The 22,441-nt window shown below is 42.1% G+C and overlaps 1 protein-coding gene across 1 annotated transcript; it reads left to right on the forward strand.

The window, feature by feature from the left end:
- Window positions 1-1,229: 1,229 nt before the first annotated feature.
- Window positions 1,230-21,884, forward strand: LOC125715612 (calpain-2 catalytic subunit-like). The gene is made up of 21 exons (XM_048987376.1): window positions 1,230-1,560; window positions 2,049-2,118; window positions 6,522-6,640; window positions 6,984-7,117; window positions 8,208-8,376; window positions 9,032-9,115; window positions 9,646-9,731; window positions 9,819-9,893; window positions 11,400-11,560; window positions 15,561-15,730; window positions 15,815-15,826; window positions 16,441-16,652; window positions 17,145-17,181; window positions 17,334-17,399; window positions 17,517-17,574; window positions 17,654-17,718; window positions 17,847-17,915; window positions 18,041-18,119; window positions 18,351-18,467; window positions 21,261-21,319; window positions 21,595-21,884. Exons 1-21 carry the CDS (start codon window positions 1,324-1,326, stop codon window positions 21,616-21,618), a joined length of 2,103 nt encoding a protein of 700 aa, XP_048843333.1. The 5' UTR covers window positions 1,230-1,323; the 3' UTR covers window positions 21,619-21,884.
- The last annotated feature ends 557 nt before the right edge of the window (window positions 21,885-22,441 follow it).

The following is a 22,441-nucleotide window of genomic DNA, read 5'->3' on the forward strand; positions in this document are numbered from 1 at the left end:
GGTGCAAGAATTGCAGTCAGTTTCTTGAGCTGGTCCCACTCCTGAACACTAAATAAGAGTGTCGTTAGTCTCTGCTGCAGATTTCAGTGAGGGCTTTATGGTCCAGAGATGTCAGGGCCTGTATGTTTTTGAAGGTGCTGTTCCAGCGAGTGTTATTTGTGGCTGGAATAGTCTTATCAGTGCCAAACATAGCCTCTAACCTTTCTTTAAATTGTGAGCTGCTATGTAACAGTGTTGTGAACCGAACTGTTTTAGAAATAGCAAGGGAGATGTTCCTAACCTCCTTTATGTCATTGTTCACAACTAATTGCAAAGAACGAGCAAAACGGGAAAGGTGTTCACCCATTGACCAGGGTAATTCTGTGTCTTCCTGTAAATTCATGTGTCCCCACAGGTCTCCGTCATCCAGATTCTCTTTCTCACTCGCACTTTCATCAGAATGCTGCTGTGGCACCTGGACCTTGAAAGCACATTTAATATTGGCAGCATTGTCCGTAATGATATAACCTAAATCTTCTGACAAATACCATATTCTTCCAATATTTCCTCAAAGGCACAAGCAATTTGATCTCCAGTGTGTCTTTAAGTAAAACGCCTGCAGTCCAGCAGGTAGGACTCAAGTGCGAAAGAACCCTTTGATTTGCAGCACACATGAGCAGTTACAGCAAGAAAGGAGCGCAGCCTGCGATCAGACCGGAGATCAGCTGTCAATGACACAGCTGTCACTTGTCTGAAACACAGAAATCATCCACTGCCACAGTTACTCCATGTTGAGAACTTTTGCATCCAACCATCACACAAGATGCATGCCAGCCTTGTCCCCCCTGCTGCCTGAGATTCAGACTCCTCCACAACTCAGGTGGTTGGAAGGTGGACAGTTCCTGCCCCATCGCCATAGCAGCACATATAATCTAGGAAGCTTCTTTCCAGGAATAACTGGAATTAGAATTAAATAGAGAGAAAATTATGTAGTTTTCACATATCTCACCCTGTTCTCTGTGAGACACACGAACATAGGTACAGGTGTAAGCAAAAGTAGGGGCTGTAAGTGGGTAACAATGAAGCACACAATGTATTTAACAAAAACCAAGCACAGAATGAACGTACTACATAAACAGCTAGTGTCAGTGGCAAAGGGTTAAAAGCCCGCCACTATGGCCGAGGATGTAAAGTGCATTTGCCCCACCTCTGACACACTCCCCTCTACCTGTGTGCAGACTTATCTGGCTCTCCTTATAAGCCAACACAGCTACTGCCCACACTGTACACACAGCTCACTGTGCTCTGTTGACCCTTGCAGCAGCTGACGCATCGGATAGCGCAATGTCGAACATCGCAGCTTACCTGGCTCAGAAGAAGGCCCGGGCCGAGGGTGAGGGCAGCAATGACAGGGCCATTCCCCTCAACAAGCAGGACTTCCAGGCTTTGCAGCAGCAGTGCCTGCAGAGCCGGAGCCTGTTCTGCGATGACAGCTTCCGCGCCGAGCCAGCCTCGCTTGGCTACAATGAGCTGGGCCGCTACTCGCCCAAGACCAGGGGAGTGGAGTGGAAGAGACCCACGGTAAGATGGAGGACACAATTCTGGTGACAATGAGAAGACCTGGCATTAATATGCAAATTCAAGGTTAATGAAATTTCATTAAAATTAAATAATTAAAATCAAAAGAAATTATTTTTTAAGTGGAAAAACGTGAAAAAGATTAAGTACATTTTAAAGTTAAACTCTTTCAACTGGCCTGACCTTAACTATCCAGATTCACTTCTAAGTAACAACATTTATCAAGCACAAAGTATAAACTGTCATTCCATAATGTGGTATGCTTGCATGATGTTTTGAAATGCTGCAATCACTGACTTTATGCTTTAAGTGCTGTCATGGACCACACTGAATAGAGGAACAGAAATATCTAGAATGACATTTGGCAAGTAAATTACATGATATATCATTTCCTTCAGTAAACTGCATTTGCGTAAACAGTTCAGTCGGTTTACTCTGTATAACAAACACTGCAATCAGATTAACAGCCTGTCTGCGTGTCATTTCTGCAGGAGCTTTGTGCAAAACCTCAGTTCATTGTCGACGGAGCAAATCGGACCGATATCTGTCAGGGAGCTCTGGGTGAGTGTGTCTGACAGCTGAAGGAAAGAATGATGAGCAGGTGATAAAGAGACGATATGCAAAGATCAGCGGTTCCTGTGTGAAATCTATCACAGCCCATATTAGACGCTGTGCAACACACAGGGCATGCAAACATACAAAACAAAGATATGCCACTAACGCAACGAAAACTGTAAACAGTCTGTAAAATATGTGGTAATACTTTACTTGTGGGGGCTCAAGTAACTTGTTTACTCAGTTACTATTCAAGTACTAATCATGAACAAATATAGCAACTGAAAGAAATACATGAATCGTCATGATTGATTAATGGTGAATGAACATGGTATCAGTACTAACTACCACTTAGTTTCTGGTTAATTAATACATTAAGTAAGAGTGTACTGCTACATTATACACAAAGAGTTACCAGATATTTATCAATTAATGATAAACTTCAAGCTGTTTGTCCTTATAGCAGTTTAATAGAGCTTCTGAAAAGCAATTTGGTTACATTTGCCTTCTATTTAGTTTCTGATAAGATCCCACTGACGTGTCTCTTAATCTTGCATAATATTCAGTACTTAAACAGCATGTGCACATTATAGACATACATGCTGATGAGGCCACCCGATACAGCACACATCTATGGTTGTACTGCATTGTGTGTAAATAAGGTTTCTTTTTCTTTCTTGCATAATTCCATAATGAGCAAGAAAAAAAAAACATAATGTTCTTTCATTTATTATTGTTAATCATAAACAATATATCAGGGTTCACTGCCAGCCTTACACTTTACATCACAGCTGCTTTCTATCTAGAGAGAATTACTACCCAGTTCAGTCATTCATTTCTAACTGTTTTTACAGTTAATGGTTAATTTGAGAATAAACCAATTTTATATTTTTGGTATAAATAATGCATCTATAATGCATCATAAATACTTTCACAATGCATTACAATGGTCGGTATAAGAATTAATAAAGCATTACAGCACCTTCTGACTGTCATAAGGCATTGTAGTGTTGATTATAATACTTCATAAGCTCCAATGAAGCTCTCATTTATAATTCACAATAGATACCTTCATAGTTCATTATAATGGCTAGTATAGGATTTAAGGAAGCTTTGTGCTGTATTATGAAGGTATGCATAGATGAGTGCTTCATAAAACATTCATAATAAATAATAAACATGGCTATAATGTGTCATGTTTATAATGCTTTATGAATGCATTATAATGTGTTATGAATGCATTCACAGATTCTTATAAACATGGTATTCATAGAAAGCATAACCATGTTTAATTCTAATTTTACCTGTTCTCGATCATTGTAGAACTCATATTAAGTGACTCTGAGCCTTTTATACTACATTTGACTACACTCCTGTGCACATGAAATTCATTACAGTTTGCTCATTAATCTGAAAATAAAGATGCTAGTATGTCTCTCATGCTTTCAAGGGTGTTTCTGATATTGATTGGGTGTGGTAATTGCTTTCACCATGGGTGATTTAAGACTTCTCAGTCTAATATTTGCTGTCGACGTTATCTTTTCTTCGCATAAATAAAGCCTTCCCTCTGGAACAACAATGAGTCACCTTACAGTGAGAGCCATGAGTTTGGCCCTGGGTTCTCAATATCTTGTTCTTTTTGAAATACATTACTAAGTTTTATAATGGTTAATGAAAGGTCTCATTACTATTATTATTTTCTGCTTGTCTCAGTCTTGAAAAAAAATCAATGATCAGGTGTATGAAACACTTTTTTTGTAAGTTTACAGTGTACAGGATTGTTAGGCAAGTGGCACTCCTGTAGATTATTTTGAGGAAAACTTAAGCAGTTATAATAGTGAATTCAAAAGGCATTTTTGATCTAAATATTTAGAGAAAATAAAAAAAACACTTTGTCCCTTTGTAGAATTATTAATCACAACAATTAGATTTTTCTCCCTTCACTCTGAACAGTATTTTACAGAGTAATAACAAACTATAAGTTGTCCTATACTGCCCTATTTTTAAGTTGAATGTCCTGCGTAGCCACCTTTCTTCTTAATATCCCTCAGCAGCCTCTTTCCTATTGTAGTAGTTTTTAATGTCATCATGTCCGATATTAGCTCAGGCAGCGGGGACAGCCTCCAAAAAGTGCGCTGCTTACAATCTTGGTAAATCTCACGCTACATTAAGGCCAAATGCACTTTAAGTCTCTGTAAGGTCCCCTTTTTGGAGTACTAACAATCTCCTTAATGATTCAACATGTGTACAAAATACAGTTTCTGTACGCAGTTTCCTGTTTTACTCCAAACAGAAAGAAAAAAATACAAATGATGGACTGAATAAACATTGGTCTGAACAGAAGACATGAGTACAACATACACATTTAGCTAATAATTCTGCATGATGTGTAGAGACTAATCTCCTATTATGGATTTTACTAGAGATTAATTTTTTAATTCTTTAGCCCTCCCCCCAAAAAAGTATAATAATTAAATTGTGTTTTCTCATTCATTTTCATTAAACCCCCCCCCCCCCCCCCCCCCGCCATAAAGGCTTAGTCATAATTCAATTAATTTATATATAGTGCCTTTCACAACAGAACTCCAACATACTTTACATGGGCGTTGTGATACATTACATCATCATTGAGAGAGAATAATACAAAAACATGGAGAAAGAAAGAAAGAAAGAAAGAAAGAAAGAAAGAAAGAAAGAAAGAAAGAAAGAAAGAAAGAAAGAAAGAAAGAAAGAAAAATCCAGATGACATCAGGGGAGAGGAATGAAAAACAGAAAAACTCCCAAGTTGGTAGAAAAAAAAACCTCTAGGGAGTCCAGGGTCAACTGGCTGCCCCCCACCCCAGATCTTGTGATGCTTCCATCTTATTTTTTTATCACATAGACCAGTTCAATATCATCAGTCTAAATTCTGTAACTCATTCAGTTAAATTTAATAATATAAAAATCACTTATGAGCCTCCATACTTGTCCAGACACCTGAAGGGACAAAAAGCCCATTATTTTGTTGGCTACCTGTCACAGTAAATTCTCACTACACTACTTCAGAAGGCCTTTACTTTAGTCGTCTCCTTTACCTTTCTTTACTGTCTTCTTTACTGGAATATATATTACGGCATTCTAGCAGAAATCACACAGGACCATTATCCTCGGTCTCTGATCATTATCTACGGTCTCTGTAGAAATTATCTTGATCATTATCTAAGGTCTCTGTAGAAATTATCTAGATCATTATCTAAGGTCTCTGTAGAAATAAAAATACGGAATGCTTGGCTTCAGGACACACATCTCATAATTCTGATAAAACCCTTTCCAAGAGCTAAGCACAAAAGCAAAGAGTTTGTTTCGTTGTGCTTTCAGAAATTAAAAGTTAAGAAATTAATAACAGAAATATCCTAACGCATGCCAGCTTTGTATTCATTTGTAAAAATGAATTAGAATTGTATGCAATGAGTGTGGCTGAAGGTTTTCTCTCAATAACTAAATACATAAGGGCAATTTAAAATATATACATTTAAGGCAACAGCATACTGTGAGCAGTGTATTTGCCGGGAACTCCCTGCTTTTCTGCAATGATGTAGAAGTGTTTTACCTTCAGCTGACAGTGATCTTTTTCCTTTTGTGTTTTTCATCCTGGTTTGAACAATGTTTTCCTTTCTTTCAAGTTTAGGGCGCTTGCTTGTTTAAACACATTTCAGCATTTAAATTATGAAGCCCAAACATCTCCCTCTTGGACACGTCTTTCTGGTCGCTGCAGAGTAAATACATTGTTGAAGTTACTTAGTAACTCGGATTTGGTGGCGTTCCTCCTTATTTGGAGCTGGTGTGCTTTCTAAAGACGTGTCTCTCAGGAATAGGATGTTTCTCCTGGGTGTCATGTTCGGTTGCGTGAGAAACGTTATTAACTTTCTGCTACATCTCTCTGACAATAAGCAAACGATGGATTCACACACAATGGCGCCCTAGACGTCGCTAATCTCCCAAATTAATTAATTATATCTTTAAAATATATTTCATATACTGAATATACTGCAGTGGTTCTTAAACTTTTCTGAGCTGGGGCGTTGTGTAAAAACACTAAGCTCTCTGCATACTACCATTATGACCTATGTTTAAATAGACATACCTCCGTTTGCCACTAGAGGAACCACAATAATTTCAGAACCACTGCTATAGGTAAGATGAACTTCATTGATCCCAGTGGGTTTTAACAACCTCATATAGAACTCATATAGAAAATGTGCATCCATTTTTTAACTGCGTTTACAAGAAGAGAGCAGAAACATGTGAAAGGTGCAGTATGGCTCATCATTGTTTAGTCCTAATTGACTCACACTTTATCTACACAACCAGTTGTTCTTTCAAAGAGCCTCTTTGTGTGTTTATTCTCTTATCTGTAACTCATTCTGCAGGGGACTGCTGGCTGTTGGCAGCCATCGCGTCCTTGACCTTGGACCAAGACATCCTGGCACGGGTGGTTCCACAAGGACAGAGCTTCCAGGAGAACTATGCTGGCATTTTCCATTTCCAGGTGAGCAGGCATAGCAAGCACTGGCAGACTGGGCACACACTCGGCAGTGTGTGACTCAGTGGGTCAGGCCTTCGTGCCTGTGATCAGAAGGTTGCCAATTCAAATCCCAGTTACGTGGGTGAGGCCCAAACCTTCCCCTCAGACCCTGAACTCGGACCCAAAGCTTTGCTCCTAACTGTATGTGTGAGTGTTTATGTCTCAAAGGAGATAAAGATGGGATATGCAAAAAGTATTATTTTAAAGTAACTGTACTTGTGTAAGTGGCATATAAAGCATATTGTCATAAAAAAATATATATAGCTGATAGTTGTCCTGGTAACAGTTCTTTGGCTGCCTTTTGCAGTTTTGGCAATATGGCGAGTGGGTGGACGTGGTGATCGATGACCGGCTGCCCACCAGAGAGGGGAAGTTACTGTTCGTCCACTCTGCTGAGGGATCTGAGTTCTGGAGCGCCCTGCTGGAGAAGGCCTACGCCAAGTGAGTGACATGCTGTGTTTACCTGTCAGGAACTGCAGTCCCCTCCAACTCCGGAAAGAAACCATCATGATTTTAAAAGACAGTAGCAGTCCTGAGAAACCCCTGTCACAGCACTCTTACAAACACCTCTTAAATTTACCACAATAATTATTTCCAATAAGTAAGACATAGTCACCAGTCTTTTTTAAAAAGATAATCTTCTTCCATCTTCCAACAACACATCTAGTGTGGGATTGCGGGGGACCTGGAGCCTCTCAGGCAGTGTAGGGCATCAGGATGGGGGGGGGGTCTCACCCTGGATGGGATGCCAGTCCCTTACAGTGTGCAGGGCAGGTATTTGTAAGTTTTTAAGAGTTTTTTTTTTAATTCCACATAAAAAGTTTAATTTTCACCTTATTTGTACAGGCTGCAACTTCACAGTAAAGGCTGACAAAGTTCTGACATGATTTATCTTAGTTTCATTTTTTCACATCACAAAAACCTGCCATTTTAACAGGAGTGTGTAGACTTTTTACATCCACTGTAGACACAAAGACAATCATATGGTCATATGTCAGGTGGACACATGCTGTGTTTCTGGACTGTGCGAGGAACCAGAAGTACTCAGCAAACCTATATGGCACAGGGAAAACATTACAACTAACCCACAGTGACAATGGGCATCAAAGCCTCCTGCTGCCTCCCCGGTGCCTCCTGCTGCCTCCTGCTGCTGTCACTTAGCCATCTCTCCTATTTGACTCTCCCTGCCGGACCCCGGAGGTTGGGCTCCCCCTTTGAGTCTGGTCCCTCCCAAGGTTTCTTCCTTCTAGGGAGTTTTTCCTTGCCACTGTCGCCTATGGCTTACTCACTGGGGGCTTTGGGTGGGGATGCTGTAAAGCGCTTTGAGACAATGAGACAATGTAATGTTGTGATAACGCGCTATACAAAAGTAAATTTGTTTGTTGTTGTTTGCTGTCCAAATGCATTCTCTGCTAAGAAAAATATATCTTTGAGAAGTAAAAGCAGCATGAAGCAGGCAGCCATGCATTTCCTTCCCTAATTAACCTCCAGCTCCAATGGTTCATATCCTGATGCCCTCATTCTGCTACAGACTGAATGGCTGTTATGAGGCTTTGAGTGGAGGGTCTACCACTGAGGGCTTTGAGGATTTCACTGGTGGCATCTCAGAGATGTACGAGCTTGATAAAGCTCCACCTTACCTCTTCAAGGTCATCCAGAAGGCTCTGAGACTAGGCTCACTACTGGGATGTTCTATCGATGTAAGTCAGCAAACTGATGCTATAATACAGCGATTATGAAAATCATATAAAAGCTGTTTTTATGCTTATGATTTGAAGGAAGACCTTTTCCACAATATTAACTTCAGATGGTCCAATCTGTCACCTGCTCTTCATACATAGTTATTCAGTTTTAGTCTTGGGGTCCTTTCATAGGTTGGTTATTGTTTCAGGTATCCTGTTAATTAAGCTTTATTAGGCTGTTATAAAGTAATAATTTGGGTGTTATATGTAATGTCAGTTATAAGCTAAGCAACCTTTAAAAGTGTATTTTGTACATTTATATGCATTAAAGGCACAATATACTAGATCCTTGACCCTTGTAGCATTTATACCAACACAGCAAAAGTGAAATGATTCTGGAACATGAGGATTGAAGTGTAACCAGTCCACAACTCAGCTGCCCTTAACTAAATGTTTAACCAAAACCAAAAACCAGCATAATCAGGCCTTTCTCAGGAAGGCAATAAGATAGCTACTTATTAAAATGCTAAGTCTTATTGAAGTTTTATTCTGCAATTGCAACACTCTTAGCCGCTGCTCTGATGCTGATTTCCTGTAGTATGGGCATGGAACAGGGACTGTACTTTGAAAGAAGCGCATGTATCTTGATGAATATGTATGGTGTGTCATGCAGATCACCAGCAGCAGCGAAACCGAGGCCATCACCCGTCAGCAGCTGGTGAAAGGTCACGCTTATTCAGTCACCGCAGCAGAGGAGGTCAGACAAGCCGCCAGCATTGGCAGGACGTGGCCCAAAGTGCTCCTCCTGGTCACACGAACACTAAAGCTCAGATCAGGGAAGAGAGTGACACTGTCCTGCTAACGACTCAGCATTGTCACTATGATTACTCGTGACTGTGACTCTCCACAGCCATCAGTGATTTGAAAAAGTGAAGTGAGAGTGATCTGAATTAGCAGAAGTTGTTTTCTGTGTACTCATGAGCACGGAGTCACAGACTGGGAAGTGTTTTTTTGTAACTAATCAAAATGCTCTAAAGCGCCCTCTAGTGCAGTGCTTCTCAATCCAGTCCCCTGGGACTCCCAGACATTCCATGTTTTTGACTTGATTCACAGTGGACACACACCTTTATGTGTATGTTTCTGTCCATCCATGTCTCTATATCGCTGCCAGAGTCTACATTTTTGCTTCCTCCGGAGGAAGCAAAAATGTGGGCCATCTGGGGGTCCCAGAGGAATGCATTCAGAAACACTGCTCTGATGTAAACACCAGCTTTTCCTGTGTCTCAGGTCAGCTATTACGGCAGGCCCATGCAGCTGGTGCGGATCAGAAACCCCTGGGGGCAAGTGGAGTGGACAGGACCTTGGAGTGATAAGTGAGTGTTGAGTAAGAAACACTGGAGACGCGAGTCTGCACACTGCGGCCAGGAACAGCACAAACACGCGTCGTTTTCCATCTGCAGTTCAAGGGAATGGGACGGTGTCCGTCGTGAGGAGAAGGAAATGCTGGACATTCAAGCTGAGGATGGAGAGTTCTGGTGAGCAGCTCGCCATCTGTGTTCAGGTTTATGGTTTGGAGGCGTCTTAATTAATGTCTTATTCATGTGTACGGCCTAGTGGGACCTTTCGTCTATACCAGGGTTTCCCTAAATTTTTCATTTGATGGTGGCAGTTTCATAATTTGAAAAACAATCGTGGCCCACAATACTAAGTTTCATTACATGTTTATAGCTACATGTACATAAACACCAGCGAGCAAACATATCAATTTTATAATACTGTTTTGTTTTCTCATAAACATGCTCACTCAGCTAATGAGAGGGCTGCTGTTGTGACCCAAACGGCAAATACTCACTGTTGTACAGCAACCCCTTCACATTCACCAAACAAACTATTGCAGTTTCGGTTATCCTCGAGTTGGCCATGAACAAAAAATACTGAAAATGATTCGGATCACATAAAATAATGTGTTTAGTGACACATATTGTATGTGCACACTGTAACTTTAATATTAATAGTCTTGGCTTGATTATGAACGATCTTTGTCCCGGCAATCAGCCTCACTTATGTATTAGCTGCCATTGTTACCATGGCATCTTGCATTTCTTGCGGTGACTTTTCAGCGGTATTCATTTTACATTTCCGATAATTCAAAATGTAGTGCTCCCAGTGCGTGCAGTAGTAACATTGTACATACATGGACATTCAGACGGTTTGTGTATTACTGTATATAAAAAGGTCTAGATAGGAAATAACAAAACAGCTTGATGGACAAAGTGGTCCAGTAACGGTGTAAAGGTACAGTACCTTTAGAAATTGGTAATATTTTTTTGTTATTGTTCAGGCCCACAGACTGTTATAGGTGGAGGTTCAAAGTATCATTCACTAATTTTCACACCCGGGGGAGAGGGTGGGGGGTTGGGGTCTTCAGCTCCTAACACTCATGAATGTGATGTTGTTTATCCTCCTAACCTTTCACGTTCATTTTAATGTCTAATTATGCTCTTCATTAGTTTCATCGATTCATTTTTGCTGGTTTTAGCTTGCGATCAAGCATTTCATTAGTTGACTCAGAAGGTTTGCAGCAGCATTTGTCGGCCCATCTTCAGCACCCTAAGGGTATGCATAGCCCACAGGTTGGGAAACGCTGGTCTACAGAAACCAATTTATAATGGATTTACTTTTATGCAATTAGTAATTTAGTGAAAATTTTGTGAGCCAATTGTGTGCTTTTTAACTGCTGTTCAGTCCCGGAAGGAATGGAGAACACAATGTGACTCAGGGATGTGAGGGAAGAATGGGGACTATGTGGGGAAGGGGGCACAGTTTAATAAAATCAGCAGGGAGAACCAAAAGCCGAAGACAGCTGCTTTAGCATCAGTATAGGAAAGACAGGAAATACAACAACTGTCAGCTGGGTCTGGATGCGTGTACTGGTCAGGAGAGAAAAAGACGTATGTACATCAAAGGACAGTACAGTATATACAATCCCAATGGCCAACTGACTTACCCCTTGGCTGCTGACGACTTCTTTATCCAATCAGGATGGCCTACTCAGACTTCATAAGGCAGTTCTCCAAGTTGGAGATCTGTAACCTGACACCCGACACACTGACCAGCGACACGGTGGCTCGCTGGAACCATTACCAATTTGACGGCACTTGGGTCATGGGTGCCACTGCTGGAGGTTGCAGGAATAACGCAGGTACATGGCAGACGCAATGCTGAAGACACAGTGTGCTCAGAGAATCTGCGGACACTTGCTTAATTCTATAAAAATGGGACATTAAAACAAATGTCTGCTGTTCTGTTATTGCAAAGGTGTTATAAATCTCATCTTTCATAAAATCAATAATTTGGCAATATTTGACTTGACTTCCGCGTCACTGCTCGTGCGGTCGACCGGTTAGCTTGTAGAGCGGCTGTTTCTTTTATTTTGTATATTTGTGTATTTATTTTTAAGGATACTGTCTGTCAACGTGTTTCTTTATTAGGAGTGACACTCAGAGTCTTTTGACAACCGCTCTCTTTCACGTGTTATTTATTTATTTATTTGTTTATTTTTAACGTACGGGCTGCCGGCTCCGCCATTGTTCTTGCCGGCTGCTGTACGGATTACTAAGATGGAGCCTGGAATTTACATCAGCATGGACAGCCGAGGACGTCTCTTAGTGCTGATCGTCTTGCTTTTCTGGTTATCTGTGGAGTTTATCTCGGCCAACGTCAGCGGACTCAACTTTCCCGATGTGCAGCGGATCGCTCCGCACCCCTTTCACACCGCTCTCATAGACGCCATACCGCAGGAAGTAATACAGGACCACAAAGCTCACAACAAAAATAAGGTAACGAGGAGGGGGAAGAAAAAAACTGGAATAACGAATGACGAAGGAGGGTTGCAGGCAGCGAGCGCTCCCCTCGGTCATTCTAGCCAACCTGCGTTCACGTCGCCATAAGCTCCAAGCTAATGTTAACCACATGCATGAATATAGGACTGCCTCCATTCTTGCCTTTGTGGAAACGTGGCAAAATAAGAACACCAGGGATGACACGCTGCATGGATAGATGGATTCGGCACCCCCCTTAGACTCGACCGAGATACTGAGCTCACTGGCAAACACCATGGCGGCGGTGTGTGTCTCTATGTAAACAAACGCTGGTGCTCCACAGTCGTTGTTTGAGAGGAGCTGTGCAACAATGACATAGAACTTCTTACTGTCTCAGTCCGCCCCTTTAATCTTCCCAGAGAATTCCCTCAACTCTTTTTCATTCTGGTTTATATTCAACCTAACGCAAATGCAACCACAGCCACAGGACACATCAAGAAAACAATCGACAGACTGGAACTCATATCCCCTTACTCCCCCAAATTCATCCTTGGAGACTTTAATCACTGATCACCTGGAAAGTCTCTAAAAGGTTTTCAGCAGTACATCACCTGCTCCACCCGTCAGGGGAAGACTTTGGACAAATGCTACGGATCTGTACCTGATGCATATGAAGCCTTTGCTCTTCCCCCACTTGGCACTGCTGATCACCACACTAGGTTACTAGGTTGTAAAAAACATCAAGCAGTGGACCCACGACAGCATTGCAACCTTGCAAGGTTGTTTGAATCCACAGACTGGGACAGCCTCCTCTCCTTCTCCTGTACCATCAATGAACAAGTGGACACGCTGTCTTCTTACATCACCTTCTGTGTAGACAGCAGCATTTCCACTAAGGAGGTAATAATCTATCCCAACAATAAACCTTGGATAACTAAAGAACTTCTCAATAAAAAGAAGAGAATATTCTTCACCGGCACAAATCTTGAGAAGAAAGAGGTTAACAAAGAGGTCAACAGAGCCATAAAAAATGCCAAGCTGACTTACAAGAACAAGGTCGAGGAAAAATTTGGTCAAGGATGCCTCCGCTCAGCCTGGCAAGGAATTAAGAATATGGCCGCTGTCAACACTGCCCCCACCACCCACAGAACCATCCAGGTGGCAGGCAGCAGCCCAGCATCCCTTCCCAATGACCTCAACTCCTTCTTCTCCAGGGTTGAGACAGACAACACCTCCTGCCTGTGTGGTCACCACCTCCCTACTACCTACTGGAACAGATCTCACCTTCACCACCAAGGAGGTCATGAGAACCCTCAAGAAGACCAAGGAGAACATAGCACCTGGCCCAGACAATATTAGTGGCCGTGTTCTATGTCATTGCACAGAGCAGCTGGGGGGCGTGTTTCAGCGCCTGTTTCAAAGATCAGTAGAGAGCTGCACTGTTCCCCAGTTATGGAAGCACTCCACGGTGGTCCCCATTCCCAAGAAGAGCTCAGTCAGGGCTCTGAACGACCTTAGGCCTGTGGCTCTGACCTCACTTGTGATGAAGACCATGAAGAGAGTCATAAAGAAGCACATCGTCAAGGTGACTAATACTCTGATGGACCCTCTCCAGTTTGCATACCAGGCAGGTAGAGGGGTTGATGTCACAAAATTATTCATCATGGACACCATACACAGGTACCTTGAACGTCCCAACACTTCAGCCAGACTTCTGTTTGCTGACTTTTCGTCAGCATTCAATACTATGCAGCCACAAATCCTTGCAGAGAAACTATCCACCCGGATCACCAGCTAGTTCTGTGGATCCTAGATTTTTTAACCAACATAACACAGAAAGTGCTGGTTAACAACATCTTCTCTGACCTCTCCTTCTCCTCCACTTGCTCTCCTCAAGGCTGTGTCCTGTCACCTCTGCTCTTCATCCTCTACACAGATGACTGTAGGTCTTCCCACCCTGACTGATATCTGAACAAGTTTGCGGATGACACCGTTCTTCTGTCTCTGCTCTCTGGCCCTTCTCACCACCACAACGCAATGCTCCACAAGTTTGTGTAATGGTGTGACCATGCCTCACTAGAGCTGAACGTGGAGAAGACAAAAGATATGTTGGTGACTTTTTCGAACAAGCAGAGGGAACTGGCAGCAGAAGACACCAGTACAATCTATGTGAAGACTGTGGAGCTTATGGAGGAGTACAGACATCTGGGCACTATCTGTGATAGTATGCTCAGGTTTGCGTTCGACACTGAGCAGATTCTAAGGAGATGCCAGCAGGGGTAGTATCTCCTGAGGAAACTCAGCAGCTTTGGAGTTAACAAGAACATCTTCAGGACATTCTACTACTCCTTCATTGAGAGTGTCATAACATTCTCAATAACCTGCTGGTTCTATGCCACCACTCTGTATGACAGAGCCCGCCTGCAGAGGACAGTCAAGGTGTGCTCTAAAATAATTGGATCCCGGGTCAGAACTCTGTCCTCCTTCTGTGAGCTGCAAACACTGAGAACAGCACACAGAATCCTACAGGACTCTTCACATGTGCTGTTCCCAGCCTTTGAGTAGCTCCCTTTTGGGCTCCAAATCCGCTGCCCGGATTGCAGGACACAAAGGAGAAGAGCCACTTTTGTTCCAAGGGCTGTTCAACTTGTGAACTTGAAGCCACTATCACCCTCTGCCTTTTTGCACCAAGATCCATAAAGGTTCCACTACCTATTTACCTCCCCAACTTTGCATTTTATGTTAGACTGTTAATTTACTTACTTGCAACTGCAATTTTGCACTTTATGTATATACTGAGAACCATTTTATCACTTTATTTCTTTATTATTATTATTATTATTACTACTTTTATCCTGATTTTTTTTTATTTTATTTTATTTGTTCTATTTCTTTAATGTCTGGTTCTGTGTCTGTACAACACTGCTCTACGTGCCTCAAATTGCCCCTCGGGGACAAATAAAGTTTTTTGATTTGATTTGATATTTTTCTGAATGAAGCAATTGTCCCAAGACTTTCTGTGAGCACTGTTGCTTTGAAACCGGAAGATGACATGAGGATGTGTCTGGATTATGAATGTATTACTAATGTATTAATTAGTAATGTATTACTAATGTAGTAATTTAGTAATGTGTTACTAAATTGCAGTGCCATGCACAGAGTTTAAGGGGCATGGCTTAGGGTAAATTTTGCCAACCCGCGGGTCTCTCTTGATAAATTTTGCATGATTTTCGGTTATGAAAAAGTGGGGTACTTAGAACCTCAAAGACACACTTTCAGTTGTTTGGGCAAAACAGGCATGTGCTCATTCGCCACGCTACACAAGCCTGGTAAGTTCTGTTGGGTAATTACATCTCTCATCTGTCTTTTTCACCTGTCTAGCCACCTTCTGCTCCAACCCCCAGTTCACGATCAAGCTGGAGGAGGTGGATGATGACCCCCACGATGGCGTTGATGGATGCACCTTCCTCATGGGCCTTATGCAAAAGGATGGCCGCAGGGAGAAACGCTTTGGCCGGGACCTCAACACCATCGGTTTCGCCATTTACAAGGTGCAAGTCCCCACAGGTCACATGTCGTTGATTTCTTAATAAATTGTTAGTTGCTTACAGCTTGTTTTGCTTTTTTTTTATCAGGTTCCAGATGAGGTACTTTTTCTCCACCAGATTAAACTCTGATCTTAATGCAGTGATGTCACAGAGGTATCATGCGAAGCCTAAAACATATCATGGAATTAAACCATGGTTGATATCCATGCATCCATCCATTTTCCAAACCGCTTATCCTACTGGGTCGTGGGGGGTCCGGAGCCTATCTCGGAAGCAATGGGCATGAGGCAGGGAACAACCCAGGATGGGGGGCCAGCCCATCGCAGGGCACACTCACACACCATTTACGCACACATTCACACCTACGGGCAATTTAGCAACTCCAATTAGCCTCAGCATGTTTTTGGACTGTGGGGGGAAACCAGAGTACCCGGAGGAAACCCCACGACGACATGGGGAGAACATGCAAACTCCACACACATGTAACCCAGGTGGAGACTCAAACCTGGGTGCCATGCTTGATAGGTTCTCCTTATTTTACAATAATCACTAAAATTTGGAAATTAGCCATCAGGAAATATACTTAAATGAAACAGTTTCTATGCCAAAACTGTTTTATAAATTTACTAAGGATGAATTTCTAAGCAAACAGACCCCAGGGTTATGGTTAGGGCTTGTTGACTCACAGGCTGTGCGCTTCGTGTCGGCTGCAGTACTTGGGCCGCACCAACATCCACCTGGGCCCTGACGTGCTCCTGAGGCAGCGCGCCGTGGCCATGAGCAGCACCTTCATCAACATGCGTGAGGTCAGCAGCCGCTTCAAGCTACCGCCTGGCCATTACATCGTGGTCCCCTCCACCTTTGAGCCACACAAGAAGGGAGCCTTTGTCCTCCGCTTCTTCTCCGAGAAGCAGGCTGCCACCAGGTGGGTACTGTGTCACCTGCACGTTTAATCTTCAAAGTTAAAGAACCTTGATCAAATACCCAACAGTGATACGACTGAATCCCGTGGCTGGCTTGGTAAACTGGCAATATTTTCTGGACACAGGAAAACAAGGGCATAGATCTGAGTACAAACGATAGGGACATGTCCCTACCAATATTATGGGAGTACTGTGTGTGTTTAGGGCAGCGGGGGGTTTCAAGGCTGATTTGGTCCCTTACCACGTTGAAACCAAACCTACAGCCCTTACACACCACCACATTAAATCACAAAAACTATAAAAAAAAATCAGGAAGCATCATAATAAAAGTACTGCTGAGCAAAACTGTTAAGTATTTACTACTAAATACTACCCATCTGCCCACATTCTACCGGCTTGAACAAAGTCACTGGATATTATATATTATAATATTATCATAAGAATCATTGTAATTTGTAACCATATCTGTTACTATATATGCTTATTTTCTACAGTCCTATGGAAGATGATGTCCAATCAGAAGTACAGGAGGTATATTATTATAACATTATGCCCTATTGTAAACAATTATGTTCACAAATCATATATAGAATCTTTTTTTAAAAAAACAGTATTTAAATACCTAAATATTACTGCTTCTAATAATACAACTGAAAGTAATGGAAGTGGTACATATTTTTCAGCATGATATTTCTGAACATGATGTGGATCCTCATTTCAAACACCTGTTCTTGCAGATTTCTGGGCCAGTAAGTTCACTGATTTGAGTCAGTCCTCTTATAAATTGTATAAGTCATTATATGTTAAATAATTCATAAATAGATTTGAAAAAAATCTAAGCTTTTTTTAAATTTTCTTCTTAACAGGATGCTGAGGTGTCTCCGTTTGAGCTTGTGCAAATTCTAAACAGCATAGTCTCTAAAAGTAAGCCGCTTTTCTTACGCTTGATAACCGATCATCACAATGCAGACCTGTGCTGTAACATTTCACCATCACTTTATAGGATCTGATATAAAGACAGATGGATTTAGCCTCGACACCTGCCGCAACATCGTCAGCCTTTTTGATGTATCCTTTTCTAAGTGGAAATATGGGAACTCTCTGTTATGGTTTAATGCAATCAACCAAAGTCAAATTAAACTGGTACTTGGGAAAGTGAACTGAGACCGAACGAAGGTGCCCTTGACGGCAGACAGAAAAGTGGAAACTCCAAGCTGGGCCTCCTTGAGTTCCATGCTCTATGGATGAAGATGCAGAAATACCTGGTAAGTTTGCAGAGAGGTATTATGTTGGACATTGTACAATCAGCTCTACAATCATCAGCAGCAGCTAGTTTGGATGTACTTAATGTGGTTCCATGAGAGAACACTTTTTTTCTGATGAACTGCAGGAAATCTTCAAGACATACGACACTGACAATTCTGGCACCATGAGTTCCCATGAGATGCGAGATGCTCTAGCAGCTGCAGGTTAGCTCATCCAGCGTTATACAATGTAGTTCTACCATGTTATTTGTGATCCTGAATCACTGTCTCTCCACAAAGTCTTACACAACAAAGTATGCTAAAAATTCAGTTTTGGGACACAACTGAAAAAAGGCTTTTTAATGTTTTGGTTCTGTGAGCCCAGAAATTAGCATTCTATTAGGGTATTACGATTTTAACCATACCTGTGACTTAATGCATGGTGTGACTTCTTAGGGTTCCAGGTGAACAGCACTATTCTCCAAGTCATTGTTTCACGCTACGCTGACACAGAGTACGGCATCGACTTTGATTCCTTTGTGGCCTGCCTGATCCGCCTGGAGATGCTCTTCAGTGAGTCTACCTATTCCATCTACCCACCATGTAGTACAGAACCAGGTTTCTCAACCAGTGGTCCACAGGGTGGGCGGTGGGCAGGGAAACACAATTCCTTCCATAATGGGCTGCTGCACTTGAAACTAATATGATTGCAGCCTGTGTAAAATTTGTCAAATATACCGAACAGTCATCTAAATTTATGGAAACTGAACAGAGGCGAACTGAGCCACCAGCATGATAAATGACAGTCAAGTCTTGCAGCTGGAAAGGCTGAGAACACCTTACACTACATAAACTAAGGTGGAATAATTTCTATATTAAGTGTGATATACATAGTATTTTTTAAAGTTACTTTGAAATGCATTCTTATACAATTCAGAACAAAGTCAATGGTTAGACATTAGCTTACCAATCACTCAGTGACAATTGTCTCAAATATGCAAATACCAAAATTCTGTTAATTCTGTTAATCAACTGAGCACAAGAGTTATTTCTAGAAAGAAAATAGCTATGTTAATATCCATTGACACTAATCAGATGTAGCTCTTGCAACAAAAACAGATACACTATATGGCCAAATGTATTGGGACACATCTCTTAATCACTGAATTCAGGTGTTTCATTCAGACCAATTGCAGCCATGCAGTCTGGTGTACAAACATTTGTGAAAGAATGGGTGAATTTAACCAATTAAATACACTTTTGGCACAGCTAATTCTAGGTTTATAATGGAATAATATAGATTTGCTGTAAGATTTCCTGAGTCTGAAAGCGTATCATGCCAGATGCTTGAGATTTGGCAACCTTGAAAACGTACATTTTCTGTTTCACCTGATTTGATTTATTTAACAAATAATATTACTTTATACAGTTGTTACGTAAAAAACAGAAACTTCAATGAAGATGAAATCACCAATAAACTACTATGGGCTGATATTTGTGCCACTAGAAACTGAATATAAATAGTGTATATTTGAACCTGCAGTGGTTGCATTAAAAAAATGAATACTAATTTATTAGTCTGAATCCAATAACTTGAAACTGCATTTATCTTACCTGGAAAATGTGACGCTCTATACTTATAAATTCACTACTCCCAATTCAATTTCAGTTCACAAATTCAATTTCAATTTATTGACGCACAATCTGGGTCCTTGAGGAAAAGTAATTGACCGGAGGTTGACAACGTAACTCATTTCCACGTTTACGACAGTTCTGCAAGTCGGGGTGAAGTTATGAACTGAAATACACGAGAAAGATACAAGGCATCGCCAACGATGCTTTTGACTCCAGAGGGTTAAATACAGAGACTCAATTACACAGGATTGAAGACAGCTAGTAAACACGGGAATTCCACATGCGGTTAACGAAGGGGCATGACACACAGGAGGATCGGACGAGCAGGGCGTGACAGAGCCCCCCCCAAAGGCACGCACACCGGGCTAAGGGGAGCGAAGGACCAGACCAGGGACATGAGACCTGGGGAAAAAAAAAGCAAAAACATTAACGGGGCACAGGGAACAGGACTGATAAACAGGACAGGCACAGGGACAAAACGGACAACCACTGACAAACCACGGGGAACGCAAACAGGCACAGGGGCACCAAGGAAGGAGACACGTGGGAACAACAACATGAGGGTCGAAGGGACCAGAAGTGAACAAAGGCGACACAGAGGAATGGGGAGCAGACACCAGGTGTACAAAACTTGGGAAAACATAGGGAGCCGGAGAGAACCACGGCAGACGAAATGTGGAAGCTGTGGGGGCTACAGGCGACCGCGAGGTTGGAGCAGGAGGGACCCTAGGTGACTGCGACGCTGAAGCTGGAGGTGATGCCAAAGGGGGTGAGGAGGAAGATGGAGGGACAGATGGAGGGGCCAACGAGGAAGGCGGAGGGGATACCGGAGAAGGCGAGGAAGAAGGTGGAGGGGACACCGGAGGAAGGGAGGAGAAAGCAGAAGCTGCAGCAGGCGAAGGCACAGCCACAGCCGGAGATGGCGCAGGCGCTCGATGAGACGCTGCAGGGGGAACCACAGGCAACTGTCGAGCAGGAGCCAGGGGGACTTCAGGCAACCGCCGAACTGGAGCTGGAGGACCCACAGGTGAATGCTGAGCCAGTGCTAGGAAATAGGGCGGGCAGGACACAACCCCGGCGCAGATGTCCTCTTCCTTTCGTGGGAGACCGAGAGGCAGGGACCCGGCCGGAATCTGCTATGCTGGTGCGGTGGCTGTGGTCCTCCGCCGATGGTCTGGCAATTGGAGACCTCCTCAGGGACAGCAACTCGGGCCAGGGGAGCAGGGTCAGGAACTGGGGGAACTGGAACCTCAGGAGCAGAAACCTCTGCAGGCTGAGCAATCCCCACCAATACAGGAACCGCGGGGGGCGGAGCATCAACCGCCGGCACAGGAACCGCGGGGGGTGGAGCATCAACCGCCGGGTGTCCCAATACTTTGTACATACAGTGAATTTTGTTAGTCACATGCTTGTTCAGGTTAACAAATGCTAGCTGTGATCCCAAATTAAAAATAACACAATTGAAAATAAAGGAAGTTAAAAATATAATAGTCATTAAAAAGTATACAGCAAAGAGCACATTCGTCACCATTTTGACAACCACAGAATAATTAATACATCTGGAAAGAGTACAAAAACTCCTATTACTATTAAGATTGACTGGATGTTGTAGAAGAGTGTATGCATGTATTTGTGAATTTCATAAGCAATGTTATACACTTAAGAGTTTGCATGAGCTTCTCACATTGTAGTGGTTACCTCCTGATGATAATGTTTTTGAACCCAAAACAGATATGTTTAAAACCCTTGATAAAATGAACAGTGGGAAGATCGAGCTGGACATCTCACAGGTATGCAGCCAGTTTTCACTTTTTAAGAGTATTTGTGTGTGACAATCTAAATAAATATAAAGCCATTACCTTCTAATTAACTAATAAATGAAATTTATCAACATTCATGCATTTAGCCTGACTGCCCTCTGCAACTCAATGATTCAATCATGTACATGAAACATATGACATGTTTATTTTACATTATATCGTGAGTCTGCCTGTCCATCTGTGTGTGTGCATGTGTGTATTCTCCCATGTTTTTGCAGATGTTAATTCTTGTTTAATGTTTGTAGTGGCTCTGCCTGGCACTTCATTAAAATCAAATGCAAAAATTGGCTGCAAAAACTACAAGACTTCAGAAAAGATGAAGATGTGTGCTGTGCATCGTCACATTGCCCGTAAGCAGCCAGTTTATTGCTGTCCACAAAAATTACCTGCATAAAGTACATTTGTAATGAATCACATCATTGATATAATGATTTGAGATTTCAGTTGTTTTTTAAAGCAGTATATTCACGACTGGATATACATGTGACACTGATGAATTTCACTAACTCAAATTAAACCATCTACTAAAACAAAAGTTAATCAGAGTTGCCTATTTATTTTCATTAAAATTCACAAAATTCATTGTTGTATCTATTAAGAGAGATGGTGGTTTAATTAGTGACCGAGTCAATATTAGTGGAATTTCATTCTGACTGGAAAATCAATTATGGTCTATTTTAGCCTTGTGCCCTGTGTTGTCTGGGACAGACACAACCCTGATCATTGTAAGCTGTTATAGGATGTATCCATTTGAATTTTGGAAGACTTATGTAGACTATTACTGATCACCCAACGCATTTTATCTTGCCCAAGAGCTGGTTTGTATGACAATTGCAAATCATATGTTCACACATGCCGTTGCTATGCAAGTGTGGAAGTGAAAGTTGAAGACTGACCGTGTTGGTGGGACTGACATGCCACCAGGGGGTGCAGTTTGCCTATATATAAATCAAAGATACCGCAAGAATGTTCTAGCTAGAAAAAGACTATGCACTAAACTGTTGCTCATGTCATTGCACCCCCATTATCTGCCCTGTGAGTTTCCTCAAATATTTGTCATGGGGTGACTGTTTTGAAAAACTGCTGAAAAAA

This window comes from Brienomyrus brachyistius, chromosome 20 (genome assembly GCF_023856365.1).
Source record: "Brienomyrus brachyistius isolate T26 chromosome 20, BBRACH_0.4, whole genome shotgun sequence".
Classification (NCBI taxonomy): Eukaryota; Metazoa; Chordata; class Actinopteri; order Osteoglossiformes; family Mormyridae; genus Brienomyrus; species Brienomyrus brachyistius.